General features: G+C 37.3%; 2 protein-coding genes across 3 annotated transcripts in view; one reads left to right on the top strand and one right to left on the bottom strand.

Moving 5' to 3' along the window:
- LOC132122327 (actin-binding LIM protein 1-like) overlaps positions 1-6,627 on the bottom strand; it is a 68,241-nt gene extending 61,614 nt beyond the window's left edge. Inside the window, exon 1 of one of the 2 annotated variants that reach the window (XM_059532444.1) lies at positions 6,421-6,627. Coding sequence is in view for 1 of the 2 variants with exons in the window: in XM_059532451.1 (XP_059388434.1) it covers positions 6,421-6,433 (13 nt within the window). In the remaining variant the exon portion in view is untranslated. The remainder of the gene's footprint in view (positions 1-6,420) is intronic. The other variant, XM_059532451.1, reaches the window with a different exon arrangement.
- A 2,061-nt stretch (positions 6,628-8,688) lies between these two features.
- Positions 8,689-12,079, top strand: LOC132121792 (pseudouridylate synthase TRUB1-like). Its single transcript, XM_059531544.1, is given in 9 exon segments — positions 8,689-8,830; positions 8,984-9,082; positions 9,638-9,693; positions 9,857-9,938; positions 10,031-10,103; positions 10,206-10,345; positions 11,158-11,214; positions 11,317-11,503; positions 11,505-12,079. Coding segments are annotated over 9 exon segments (858 nt in total). The 5' UTR covers positions 8,689-8,706; the 3' UTR covers positions 11,545-12,079.
- The last annotated feature ends 3,179 nt before the right edge of the window (positions 12,080-15,258 follow it).

The following is a 15,258-nucleotide window of genomic DNA, read 5'->3' as shown; positions in this document are numbered from 1 at the left end:
CCAAATGGGATGGAATTTAGCAAAATGACCTTTTTCCACTGAAGATTAAAAAAAGAGCAAAAAAAAAAAACTCCCCTATACGAAAAAGAAGGGAAAGGAGATTGAGCCGCTTTCTGATGTAATAAAGTATGTAAAAACAGAGGGTTTGAAAATGCAATAAATTGGATGATTGTGCAATTTAAACTGTGGCCAAAGGGGCAGAATCACACTCTCACTTTGACTTTATATTGAATTCTTTTGCTTTAAAACTGAGCTTATAACACATTCTGTTACTAAAACATATTATTAAACCTATCCCTGAAACATCACAAAACATTTGAGATTTTCATTTATTATTTTGCATGTTTCTTTAGCCATTTGAGACTATTGGATTATGGGTTATTTCAGGTTTTACTGTCTTTATGGGGACTCCAGAATGCAAGCAAAATCTGACACACACACACACACACACACACACACACACGTAAAAATATTGGTTTCTTCTATATTTTCACAAGGTCACTATAAGAATCCAGAAGACAAGGTATCAAATGTACTCTGGATTTTGTGATTAAGATTTTTTTTACTACAGTGTAGAGCATAATGATCCTTTGTTTTGAGAGGGACCTCTAGGTTTACTTTGAGCCACATCTTCTACAATAACACAGGAAATAATTGGGACAAAAGTTGGCTGGTAGCCAGTAATATCAGCAGCCCTTTCCCCCAATGGTCTGTAACTGGACTTCTGTCCACAAAGTGAGATAAACTAAGGAAAGCAAACTGGCTTGGACATGAACCAGGCATCAGGAGAACATGGCCTTAAACATTTTGTCAAATGCAAGGTAAGATAAATTCCCAATTGAAGCTAAGCATTTACTTGGTAGACTCTCGAGTGGCTCCAGAGCTCAGTACAGATGAAGCATTCGTCAGGATGGTGATTTTTTTTTTAGTGCAGAGGCACAGAATCAGCAGCCCACAGAGAATACAGAGCTCAGGAGTGTGTGGTCAGCTGGAATCAGAATGATGGCCTCCATCTGGTGCTTACACACCTGCAAGGTATATACAGTATATATATATATATATATATATATATATATATATATATATATATATATATATATATATATATATACGTATGTGTGTGTGTGTGTGTGAGAGAGAGAGAGAGAGAGAGAGAGAGAGAGAGAGAGAGAGAGAGAGAGCGCGTATGTACACTATACATATATAGAGGAGGCCCTATACAGAGGAGGCCAAAAGACCAATGATTTTTATTCATTTAAGCTCCTTTGTTAAAAAGGTCAGATGTTCTCTTTTCCACTCAAGAACAAGATGCTCACTGGATCATTCTCAAATAATGCTAGTTTTGCATAACAATTTGTATTGTAATGTGTATTTGTTGTATTAAACGTAATAAATATTAAAGTGTGTTTAAGCATTTTAGGTGTCTCATTGGTTGGACCATGATATATACGGTATGTATAATTTGTGTGTATCTGAAACAGAATGAAATGGAATGGGAAATATGTGTTTCCCTGTATGACCTCTTAAATTTCCATTAAATATTTTGTGCTGCCTTACCTCATATAATTATTTATAAAACTACTAGTGTTTTTTGGGGGGTAGAGTACATTGAGATGTTTGTCTCCACTTTTAAATGAGGTCTGGACTAATTCAAACTGAAGTCATCTTATAAGCAAAGGGTGGTGCAAAACATGTCTAAAACAAAACCCACTGAACTTGGAAATGTTTCTAACTTTTATTCCTCTGGCTCCTGCCCAGCTCCTGCCATTGTGTCAGGGGGAGCCGATCCACTGATGTGACTTCATACAGGATCTCCATGAAACTCCAAAACAATGTGCACCTCACCAACCCTCAGAAGTAGAATGGGGGCATAGAAAGAAAGAGTAAAATGTCATACAAAGGTTTGTGTTGGTGACATAACCTAATACCACAAGTTCAAGTCCACTGGTTACTCCATCATCCCTTCCCCCTCTCCACTTGACCAGCTCAACCAAAGAGAGGTGACATCCTAGTTATAGGAATGTAGTGGGTCTGGACTCGGCTTGCTGAGGGCGGCTTGGGAACAGAGAGAGGCAGAGGGGCAGCTTCCTGGTGGGATCAAGCTTAATTAAGCCTTGAATAACAACTAAAGCCCTTTGGTGTTCATGAGGCTGAAACCCCAGCAATCAGCAAGCATGCTCCACTTCTCTTGGTCATCCTAACGGTGGCAGATCTGTAGTGCAGATCACTACCAAGTCCACACAAAGAAGAAGAGCTGATGGCTAAAGGTCAGCATCTTGCACAGTTCAAAGCATAACATTTAGACTTCTTAAAGAACCATTTTTTTTTTTACTTTTACATTTGGCCTGTTTTTTGCACATTTTAGACAGGCTGTGAGTCTGTGCTATTAGTGAGACTTTTTCTGCAAGTTACATTATTGCACAGTAGGTGGTGACAAATGACTGCCTTTAATCAAGTGAGTCATTGAATTGTTTACTAAACTGATGCGTTCAAAGCCACTAATTTGTTAAAAAATAAAAGAAGCAACTGCTTTCATGATTCAGTCATTCACACAAACCTGATAGATTCAAGAACATAACAAGTGTCTTGCTTTGTGGCCAACATGTCTCTGAAATGCAGTGGTTTTCCAAACTGTCTCCCTCATCTAACATACCCGATTCAATTTGTCAGCTCATTATAGAACATTTCAGACCTGAAGTAAAGTAGGTCAGAAAATGTAAAGATGTGAGAAAATATGATGTGTGTCAGATCCGCATCATGTTCAGCAGCGGGAACTCTTAAAGTAACAGCAGCCAAATAACCTAATAACTAAGCTGCTGTGATGCCTGTTAATCACAAAACAAAAGAAAAAAAGAGGAAATCAATCATTTTCATAGCTTTAAGGATTTTTTCGATAATTGTATTCAATTTTGTATATTAAAGTAGTCTAATAAATGATAGATCTGATAGCTCTCAATTATACTGTAATGTTGAAGTTAGTCAATGGGTAAATATAAGGCGGAAAACACACCTAGACACATCAGAAGTATTGGTATCAGCGATACTGGCCTTCAGTTATAAAAAAGCTGCTATTATTAAAATATACTGTCTTTATGTTGTTTCTACATTGATTTAAGGATTGAACGTGAAATTAAAATAAATAAATAATAATTAAAAAAAATGATGTGTGGTTTTTGGTAACTTACATTAATGGAAGATTACCTTTTACTTGATTTACTTCATTCAGTGTTAAAAAGGTTATAGGTTCAATATTCAAAGCAAGTGAAAAAACAAAAGGATTTTCATCGGTGACTCGTTCATAAAGTTGCGGCTTGGAATGCCAGATGTTGCATTAACAGGTCGTTTTGAGAGTCACATCTGTTCAGCTGTCAATCGGTACAGATGTAATATGGGAGTAAGACTACTAAATCACTCACACAAATGATTCATTAAAAATAGTGATTCATTCAGGAACGAAACGCCACTATACCTGTGAGTTGCTCATGAAAGTGTTAACGGTTAACGATTGGACTATTTACACCTTTTTGTTGGCAGAGCGAAAATAGATGTTACAATATGTTTTAAAAATATAAATAACAATCATAACTGCCTCTTAATAGACCTTTTGAATCGGAGCTTCATAAAACAGTGCTATTACCTTACACCACAAATTCAGTATATTCTAGGATAGTTCTTTGCCGGATCCTGTAATTTAGCTTAATTGACTGTGTTGAAGGTATGTGCAGGAATGATTCAAACTATTTATCCAGCAAACACAACTCTGACTGAACCCAAGTGACTAAGCAGATACAAAGTAAGCGTAGCATTGACCTGGACAGCAGGAATTATGATGTGTCATTCTGCTGAAGTAAAGTGACTGTGTTTCCGTGTCTCTGAAGCAAAGCCATGTCAAACAGAGTAGGTTCAATTGCAGCAAACCTCCAAGCGCTCTGGCCTCCATCCTGGTCACCCCCATCAAGAGACAAGTCTCAGAGTCTGACAACCACTTAAAGCAATGATAAGAGACATATCTTACAGGATGACCTGAATTGGGACAGTGATAAGTGGAGCACACCTCGTTTACAATCCTTAAATACAAGTCTTATCAGTCTCGTAAGAAGTTATCATTTAGTAATTTAGAACTATTTTCTTGTGCTTTAATACATTAAATTAATAGTGAGGGTGAGTAAATGACAACAGAATCTGAATTTTTGGCTGACCTATACCTTTAAGAAACACACTGAACCATCATCAGTTTGTTTTTCCATCTCAAAAACTGCCAATTTCTGAAGGTGAAAGTGACAGAGCTGTCACAATGTCGTCTTTCCTGGAGAATATTTGTGAGGGCTGTTGGAAAATAAAATAGTGGTATCACTGCTCTGATTAAAGCCCAAAGAAAAGCAAGTCTGGGGAGGTTCCTACTCGCTGGATGTTGTTAGAGACGGTTTACTTCTCAGATTCTCACAGTGATTTCAGCTGACAGCTTTAACCGGGCTTCCCCAGGGGCCGACAATGATCTTGGGTCCAAGAAATGGAGATACAGAGAAAAAGAGGGAATGCACCATGAAAAGATGAGTGAAAATTGGGAGGATATTACAGAATCATGTCAAGAAAATCTACCAGTTAGTGTTTAATTGTTTGTTCTTTTTTTTATTATTGCATGCCTTTAAGTCATGGCTACAACAAAGTAATTAAATATTCTCATTACTATTGCCCAGGAAAAAAGATACGGTTTATTTAAGACACATTAACCCTTTTGTGACAACATGCCCCAATAGCAGTTGCACTTATATTCTAAGCTGGTACAATATATCCTGCCATTAAATAGCAAAATAATTATAATTTTGTTCATTAATTGTTTCATCACAAACCTTATATTTACTCAGGCTACTGATATAGATCCTGCCATTTATTAAAACCTCCTGTGTGACAGCTTGCTCTATTTATCCCAACTTAGATTTTGAAGGATTGTTTTTGCTTTGTCAAACTTGTTCCACAGTTTTACAGATGAGTCTGGTGTTATAATTGCACTCCAGTGACCTCAACAATAGAAATGAAATGACTGGACAAGTGGGAAATGGCTTGCTAAACTTAAGTGCAAAGTTTAAATTGAACTCTATTACTCCGGGCTACTAGGGGTCATAGGGACATGGCAAGAAAAACATGGACTTGGACTTCAGACAGCGCTGTGAATAGGACTTCACAAAAATGTGCAAACTCAAGACCGAAGTTAAACACACTTCCAGCCAAAATGTCTGATTTTAGGAATTTTATGACCAAAAACCTCCAGACTTATATACAGAACTATTCTGCATCTACTTCACTTTAAGTTGCAGTCTTTGTCATTTAGATTTAATTCAAAACCATTTGAAGAAAAGCACCATGAGAACAACTATATATATATAAAATACATAAACTCTGTAATACTGGCATTCATTAACTCAAGCCTCTCTAGCCGAAATAAAAAAAAAGCAAAGTCTCAGAAATCACAAAAGCTAAATCAATAACACTGCAACACTTCTCAAGAATAATTTCTTAGACACATACGTTTTTGAGCTCATGTTGTAATTATAGCATGGTCGAGGCTTATGCCTGTGGCTCATGGTAGCAGTAGCCCGATTCTTTAAATAGACTCAGCAACATAAATCATCTGCAGTGGTTGCGGTGTGTATGTAATTGAAGTCCAGAAACCACTGGAACTGTCAAAGCAAGAATAACAAGTAGAAACATTCCGTGGGCATATACATAGCATCATCTTGTGTGACGCTAATATGAAAAGAAGAGCATCCAACAGTGAGAAGAACAGAATGCAAATAATACACTAGTCAAGTAACAGGCTTCGTTTTTCTCTGTGTCCTTTCTTGAACAGAAAAGGAGGTAATTGCTTTATTTAACCCTTCAGTTGTCTTCGGGTCATTTTTAAAAAGTCTGTAAAGAATATAGGTCTACAATAAATATAACTTTTTTAATAGGAAGTTTGGAACCAATCCCTGAATAAACTGAGATATTATGCAAAGTCAAAAAGGAAAAGAGACACCTTAAGCCAAAACTCTCAAAGGTTTTTTTTCTCTACACACAAATTGGGTTAATGCATCAATAATACAATAATATAAACAAACAAATCAAAATTCCATTTTAATAGCCTACACATCAGAAGCAGAAAAACGCAAATTAGTGTTTGTAATAGGCTACTACATTTGTATAGTTAAGTAAGCTACTACGATAATGCATGTGGCATTACTTTAACTGTCAGATTTGACATATGCAAAAACAACTGTTTCTGGACAGGTGTTGAGACTTGACAGTCTCATCGCGTCTCAAGTTTAAAGGTAGCTTCATTCTCAGCAGAATGAGTCAGATAGACTGACCTCTTTTGAAAAGGCTTACGTATGAATAAGACATTAGAAAATGCATTATTAAATCTAAATAAAAACTGGTTACCTCTTGTTGACATGATGCAGTATGAAAACTCTGGGTTTTCCTCCTTATATAAAATGAAGATGGTCGCCAATATGCATTTCAATCGAAAATACAGTTCCCCGACTTCAGATAGGCAGAAAGTGTGCGAGCTTTAGGTGCATGAGCAGCGGAGCAGCTCTGGCGCTCGGCATCAGTGATCACTACAAAGCGTGACAAAATAACGGGAACCGGAGGCTTACACAATGGGCGTGTCCTGCACGATAGACTGACTGCTACGATGTGTGGCTAACACACATGTTGACTAACACTCCTGCTTTCAGAATAACTACTGTTTTCCTGACTCTAACAGGTTCGGATGTTGCTTTTTACGTTTTTATATTTTATATTATCTTTTCAGACCCTTTATTTTCGAAGATTAAAGTCACTGTTATTTGTCTAGTGTGTACATTTATAAAAGATCGCACTTGGTACCATTTAACATGTGCCATTCTAAATATGCATTAAAAAGCAGAATTATAATAATACTGTTATAATAATAAATAAACCATCTATTAGTAGGCTAACTAACAGAATATTAGTCTAATTGATAACAGCCTACTTATTCAATATATTAGGCTGAAATTAAATAATACTAATTATTTATAATATTGATTATATAGGCCTAAATGGTATGTGTAAATATAACAAACATCCGACACATTGTTTGTTTACCCTTCTTCAGTAATAGTGGATAAATGTCGCCATCATGTGGTTCCATATTTTACTGTGAACTTTAAAGGTACAATCTCCGACGTGAATAATGTTATCGCTTTATAATATTTTTTATGCTGGTAGATTTTATTTTATACGATTTAGTTAAATACAAAGGACGAACATGCTTAGTCTATATAAGAAAGGGGCAAATTATATTATGATAAAGGCCCAGTTTTCTCTGTGCACGCAGGCAGTGTAATATAAAAGTTGTCCGCCACAGCTGATCTAGAGTCCGTTTACGCATTTAAGTTATATCCTAGTTCAGATTTGTTATGGGAAACTGATCCTACCTGCATTTGCTAACTTTATAGCGGAGTAGGAAACAGTTGCCATTAAGTGACATATCTGAGATCATAAAACATTTGTGTCTGTTGGAGGAATGACTGATTTACAAGAATATGCTGGATTAGTGATGCAGCAGGATTTTAGGTGGAATAAAGGGAATGAATCTGCTCTGGCAATATCAAATATTGCAATTTCATTTTGAGGGTGATTTTTAGGGCCATTTTGAAGGTGAGTATCATAACAATACGAATGATGTCATCATCCCGCGCCGATAGTAGTGATGGGATTTATGGCTCTTTGAGGGGATCCGGATCTTCGCGATCCGTTCCTTTCAAAGAGCCGTTCAAAAGAACGGCTCTTTTGGCTCTTTTTAAATATTTAGTCAGTTTTAAGAAGCCAGCTTGGGGGCATCTCAGTTTATCCTGGAAATAATCACTGGGAGGAATGATGAGGTGAGATTTGTAGTCAAATAATTAAAACTCAGATATCACACACCAATATCTGAGTTTGAATTATTCTGAAATATTGATTATTACCTCATTTGTCATGTGTGGACTATATTCCATAGGGTTGCACAAATCCCTCTGCTTAGACAGTGACATCACTATTTTGGATTTACCTTTAGTACAAAGTGTGTGTGTGTGTGTGTGTGTGTAAAGCTACGTTGACTTATGTTATTCATACAATACCTACTCACAAATAAACATCAAAAACAAAGCCAGCTGCAATGAATTTCTGTGCAAAACAGCTTTTACTACAAACACTTCCACACAAGAACATTGTTATCACACAAGAACATTTTGATAGAAAACTAAAAATATTTAAAGTAGATAAAATTCTAATAAATAAAATGGAAATGTCTACATACTACTGTAAACTTTGCACATAGGACATCAGCCCCTTCAAGTCAATGAACAATAACAAAGTGGGCTGCAATGAATGTCTGTGACAGCTGACAATGACAGAGGCACGCAGGGGTTTTTTTTCCACTGGAGTAGTCACGTGAAGGATGCGTGCACAACTAATAACTAATATCATCACGCTATAAAGGGTTGGCCTGCGCTGGGTGCGCCCCTCCCCCTATAACTGTTCTGTCTCGCGGAGGAGCTCATTTGTGTGCATCTGTGTGAAACACGCATAGGAAAAAAGAACGACAGAAAGAACGGCTCCCCTCCAGCCGCGACTCGGCTCCCATCGTTCATGTTTATGAGCCGTTCAAAAGAATCGGTTCGTTCGCGAACGTCACAACTCTAGCCGATAGCAACAAGCATGGCTGCACAGAGCAGTTCGCTATCCAAATTGCAGTCTTTAAATGGTATATTTGCCATTTATAAGAAACAGGGTCCCACCTCCGCGGATGTGTTAAACGCACTGAAGAAGGCGCTTTTAAAAGGTGGGTGCGTTTTTAATTTCTTTACTTTTAAGGGCATCTTGAGATTCATTCTTAGCAGTAGATGTCAGTCCTTTGCATTGGGGAATAAAATAATCACTCGTAAAGTAATTATCAGAATACGTTTTATGGTGTAACGAGTTTATCCTTACACAGAGGCAGGAGTTGCAAATCCCAATCCTCGCAAGAGGAAGAAACAACCTTTAAAAATTGGCCATGGTGGCACCCTGGACAGCAATGCTTCTGGTGTACTTGGTAATGTAATCCAGTATCTTCTTCCATTGTGAAACATCATAAAAACTAAAATTTACACCATGAGCACTGGTGAAGCCTTACCAGCAATGGCATAATAAGACAAGACACCACAGATGAATAGGGTAAAAATTTTAGCCATCATAACACTACTTACCTTGTGGATTAATCAAAGTACTTAAAAACAGTAATTTATTTAATTATTACACATTTTCTGATCATCTAATTTTTTTATTATTGCACAAATGTCACTATGTTTTAAATTAATAAAATGTTCTAATCATGCAAATGATACGAACAAACTCCTCTGCACAAACATTTAGAACTGAGAGAGAGAGAAAAAAAACGGTGTTTAAATATAGTCTTGTAATTGAAATGTACAAATGCAAACAAGTATGACAAAAAACATGTCAGTTATGGGATTTTGCTTCCATAACAATGCATGAAAAAACTCATTTGGCCTGTGATGTCTTGCCTTAAGTAGAATCTAATACCATATATGTAATTAAATGTGAAAGAATATGATATAATATATGTAATTAACCTAATGTTTTGCAGTGGTTGGAATTGGTGAAGGAACAAAGATGCTCACCACGATGCTTGCAGGATCAAAGGTAAGTATTACATAAAATGTTTGTCTGTCTTTCGACATTTGTCATCTATTGTCCTTATTTTTAAGTCGATTTGGATAAAAGCGTCTGCTAAAAGTAAATGTAAGTGTCATCCAGAGGTCTTATTACTGTAACATTTGTTTCTATGTTTTTTTTTTCTTCATAGAAATACAGAGCTGTTGGAGAGTTAGGCAAAGCAACTGATACGCTTGACGTCACAGGAAATGTTGTTGAAGAGAAGAGTTATGGTGAGAATCATGATTTTGTGGCTGCGCTTGCGATGAAGGAATGGATATTTCACAGAAGTCAGTGTATAAAGATTAGTGCTTGTTTTTCCCAGATCACATAACAAAAGAGGCTTTTGAGGAGAAGATGAAGCAATTTACGGGTGAAATTATGCAGGTTCCACCTCTGTAAGTCAATTTGTTTTGCTTGTTACACAATACAATCTTTATAGACGTCTAAATGAATTATGTTTTTTGACGTCATAGAAAATCTGATGTTTGCATTTAAAGATATTCAGCACTGAAGAAGGATGGCCAGCGCATGTCTGTCCTGCTCAAGCAAGGTCAAGAGGTTGAGGCTAAACCTGCACGTCCAGTCACAGTGTACAGTCTCTCTTTACAGGACTTCAGCCCGCCATATTTCACCATAGGTTTGTCATTTACACACTAAATTTAGAAAGACATTATATGAGAAATATTAACGAATGGTAAATGTGTTTTCTTGGACAATTGAATTAATACTGTATGTAGAGAGTTTAAGAAATAATTCACCCCCCAAAAAAAAAATCCATAAAGATATACTCACCCTCAGGTAATCCAAGATGTAGATAAATTAGTTTCTTCATCGGAAAAGATTTGGAGAAATGTAGCATTGCATCATTTCGTCACCAATTGATCGTTTGGAGTGAATGGGTGCTGCCATCAATTAACATCGAGTGAGGTGCAAAGCTGCAATGCTTGTAAGAAACAAGCCCATCATTAAGATGTTTTAGCTTTAAACCTTTGCTTCTAATCAAAATATGTGCTCATAATCCGCTTCCTCTGGTCGAAACATTCATGCCCTGTTGTCCTCCCACCTAAAAGTCCACTAAAGTTTTTGTTTAGAAATGTTTTGTTTTCGCTTTTCACTTCATAAGAAATTAATTGATGAACTGGAGTTGTGTCTGGATTGAAGTGTCAGTCATTTTTGGATTATTGTGATGCTTCCATCAGCTGTTTAAACTCTCATTCTGACGGCACCCATTCACTGCAGAGGATTCTTTGTTGAGCAAGTGATGTAATGCTACATTTCTCCAAATCCTGTTTCAATTAAAAAACTAACTTATCTACATCTTGGATGGGGATTGGTGAGTAAATTTACAACAGATTTTAATTTTGGGGTGCACTATGTTAGAAAACATTTTTGTTTCTTCCCATAAAATCATTATGTCATGCTAAACTGCTTTAATTTTTGCATTTACAGATGTTGAGTGTGGAGGTGGATTTTATGTAAGAAGCTTGGTTGATGATCTTGCAAAAGGTAACACTCTGGAGATATTTCTTTCTTGTAATACTACCTTCAAACATTAACATTTAATTTACCTGACATAATATTCTGATTTTCACCCCTGTACCCCCACAGCTCTGTCCTCCTGTGCTCACATCAAGCATCTCACTCGGACCAAGCAGGGTCAGTTCACGCTTGAAGAGCACGCATTGAAGGAGGATCGCTGGACATGGACCGATATCTCACAGGCTCTGCAGCCCTGCCCAAAGCCACCAGGGCTACAAAATAATGCCAAGAAAGCTAAATCAAAGCATAAACCTACCATCTGAATCTGAGGTTGACAATGGAGATCAAAATGATTAAAGGTGATGAAACAACCCGTCTGATACACAAATTGCATTCTCTGTGAGAGAACTGTAGCAAATTGTCTGGTCCATTCTGATTTGATCTGGTCTCTGCTACCATCCATGTGTATCCATCTTCATGGCAAAGTGAGGATAAAAAAGGGTGGCATCATCAAAATAGATAATGGATTATTAATGCATCTGAATTCACTTAATGAAAAAAAATATATATAATTGAAAGTAGTTATTTTGTTTGTTAATAAATGTCTATGGCATTTAATTAGTTTTCTAGGTCAGTAAATGTCTTAGACTTTTATGTGTTGTTTTCATGTTTGGTAAAAACCATAACATTTATAATAGAAGCAATACATAACATCAGATTATTGCAGTACTCGTGTATTGGAAAATAGCAATAAATTACACTATTGTTGAAATGTTTGGAGATGGTAAGAATTTTTGTTTCAGAAAGAAGTCTGAAGAATGCATTTATTTGTTTAAAAATAGTAAATATTGTGAAAACTGTAATATTGTGAGATATTTTAAGAAACTTTTTTTTTAATGGTATATTATTCCTGTGATGAATTACTCAAGTCTTCAGTGTAACATGATCCTTCAGAAATTTTTCTAATATGTTGATTTGGTACTTTTGCCATTGCTGAAAATGGTTGTGCTGCTTAAAGTATTTGTTCTAAGTGTGATACGTTTTGTTCTTTTATCCATTATTTTCATTTTTCAAGAGTTTTTGGTGAATCAAAGGTTTAAAGCAATCATTTTTTTAAAACAATCTTTTTGTTACAATGTAAAAATCTTTATTGTTGCTTTTGATCAATGTAATGCATCCTTTGCTGTATAAATGTATTAATTATTCATTCCCAAGTCTTTGGAATGGTAGTGCAATTTTTAAGATATTTTTATGTTTATATCCTTTAAAGGTAAATGGTGTCCTGACTCAAAATTTAAAAAAATCACACATAAACCAAAACTGAACACAATATTAAAATACATGTAATTAAAAGCTTTCAGGTAACACAGAAAACACACAGTCATACACTGAGATTTATGTAAAGTCATGGTATCTCACCAAACTGAATATAGTTTAGACTGTTTTAATGTGCTCAATCAGTATACTCTGATACTAATCCCTCTTATTTAGGCATTAAGATCCCATTCAATTCCTCTGTCTCCGGACTGTTTCCACCCATACATTGATGGCAGAGAACAAAACAAATAGAAATAAATAAATCATGTGAAATGCAAACCCCATCTCCTAACTTGGCTACTCTTATACAGAGAGAAGAGGAAATACAGTTCTCTGCATTGCCATGGATAAATTGATAATATATTATTATTATTATTATTTTCACTTTAAAAGTGACATAGAATGCACTGATACAGTATTTTAAATTGTTATCTGATGTCCCCAGAGTGTGTATGCGAAGTTTTATTTCAAAATACCCCACAGATAATTTTTTATAGCTTCTTGAAATTGCCACTTTTTGGGGTATTAGCCAAAACGCCCTGTTTATGTGTATGTCCCCTTTAAATGAAAAAGAACTGGTGCTCCTGCCTCCTTTCCAGTATTGCCAAGTCCGCGGCTACTTTAACACTGTTGCCGGGGTTGCTTTTCATGTTCTGGCAACCGTGCTCCCTTCTCAGAAAGGTGCCGAGCTTCAAGAGCTTATGCTCGTGGCATACCGGTGTTGACCATGTTACTGACCTCACACATTGCTTCCAAACACAAGGTACTCTACGCATTCTGTTTATCATTATTTACAGGCACCCAAAATACTCTCCAGCCTTTGTTGAAGAGTTCACACAAATGCTATCAATGATTTCCTCAGAGTTTGACTTTTGATATTTTATGGGATTTTAATTAAATATAGCATCAGCATCTATATCAGCCTTTGTTCTTTCAATGTGGAACAAGCCACAGCTAGACAGAGTTTCTTCAAACCTCATAAACAGTAACTCAACAACACTCGCACTCTTTTTGCTGCTGTTGAGAGACTGACAAAACCCCCAAGTCAGATTTCCAGTAAAATGCTCTCCAACAGCAAATGCAATGAGTGTGCTTCCTTCTTTTCTGAGAAGAACAATAATATCAGGAAGGACAGACAGATTTGACTGCGATATCAAAAATAAGAGACTATCTCTGCTCTTGAAGATGTGGCTAGAAACATTTTGGAAGAAATAGTGCAGCACCTTAAATCGTCAAACCTGCTATCTTGACACACTTCCCACATATATATATTTTTTTTCAAAAGGGTGCTTAACTGTTTATAAGTAGTTCTCTTAGAAGTGATGAACGCTTCGCTTCTTTCTGGGATTTTTCCAAACTCCCTGAAAACTGCAGTTGTTAAACCCCTTCTGAAAACAGCAATCTCGATAACACAATTTCGAGCAATTATAGACCAATATCAAATCTTCCTTTTATAGCCAAGTTTAATGAAAAGGTAGTTTTAATCATCTGAACAAATACTTAAACTTAAATGGATACCTGGAATTTTTTTAATCTGGTTTCCGACCGCATCACAGCACAGAGACAGCACTCATTAAGATAATAAATTATATGCACTTAAATTATGATTCTGGCAAATTATCAGTGCTGGTCCTACAAAATCTTAGTGCTGCATATGACACTTTGATCATAAAATACTACTAGAGAGACTGGAAAACTGGGTCTGGCTTTCTGGGATGGTAATCAATTGCTCAGGTCATACTTAGAAGGGATAGGTTATTATGTGAGTATAGGAGAGCATAAGTCTAAATGGACGTCCATGACATGGGGAGTACCACATGGCTCAATTCTTGCACTGCTTTTGTTTAGCCTGTATATGCTCCCACTTAGTCAAATAATGAGAAAGAGCCAAATTGCCTATAACAGCTATGCAGATGATACCCAGGTTTACCTAGCCTTATTACCAAATGACTACAGCACTCACCCATCCCTGAGAACCACTACCGGCCCAAACCTTGACTTCCGATGCCGGAAAGCTACTCTGGTGAGCCCAATTACTGCAGAACATTCTTGACAAAATGTTCCATGCATTTTTCTCTACAGCCCCGCACCTTTGAGACTGAGGAGTCCAAGATGGCGTTTGTCCTGACGCTATTCTCTGGTAGAGCCACGCTGTGGCGGACGGCGGTGTGGGAGAACCATGACCAATGCTTTCACCTCATTCCACTCTCTCTCTGAGGTAATGAAGAGAGTGTCTGACCGGAAGCGACACGAGGAAGGAAGCGACCCGAGAGCTCGCAGATCTCAAGCAGGGAAATCACTCCATGGCGGACTATTCCATCCAGTTTCGCACCTTGGTGGCTGCGTGCAAGTGGACTGAGGAGGCGCAGTGGGATATGTTCCTGCATGGGTTGGCCGACCGTGTTCACAAAGAGATCTACCTCCTCGAGTTGCCAACCAGCCTCAACGCACTCATCGACTTGGCGCTCCGCGTGGACGCTCGGATTGACCACCTGGGGGCGCAGACCAGTCACACATGCCTTCTCGGCACCCCGGAGAGTGGTAACTCAAACCGGGAGAACATGGTCGGTCCCGTCATCAATCAGGTGGGTAGAGCTCTACTGACCCGGGAGAAGAGAGAGTGGCGGAGGTCTCAAGGACTATAGCTTTACTGCAGTGGCTCTGGACATCTGCTGCTTGCCTGTCCGGTAAAAGAGTCAGCCTGGTAGTAAGTTTGAGGCTACTATCGGGTGGAATCTCCGCCGGGAAGTCCTC

Source organism: Carassius carassius, chromosome 40 (assembly GCF_963082965.1).
Source record: "Carassius carassius chromosome 40, fCarCar2.1, whole genome shotgun sequence".
NCBI lineage: Eukaryota > Metazoa > Chordata > Actinopteri > Cypriniformes > Cyprinidae > Carassius > Carassius carassius.
The sequence above is the reverse complement of the archived record's forward strand: the minus strand, read 5'-3'. Positions and strand labels throughout refer to the sequence as shown.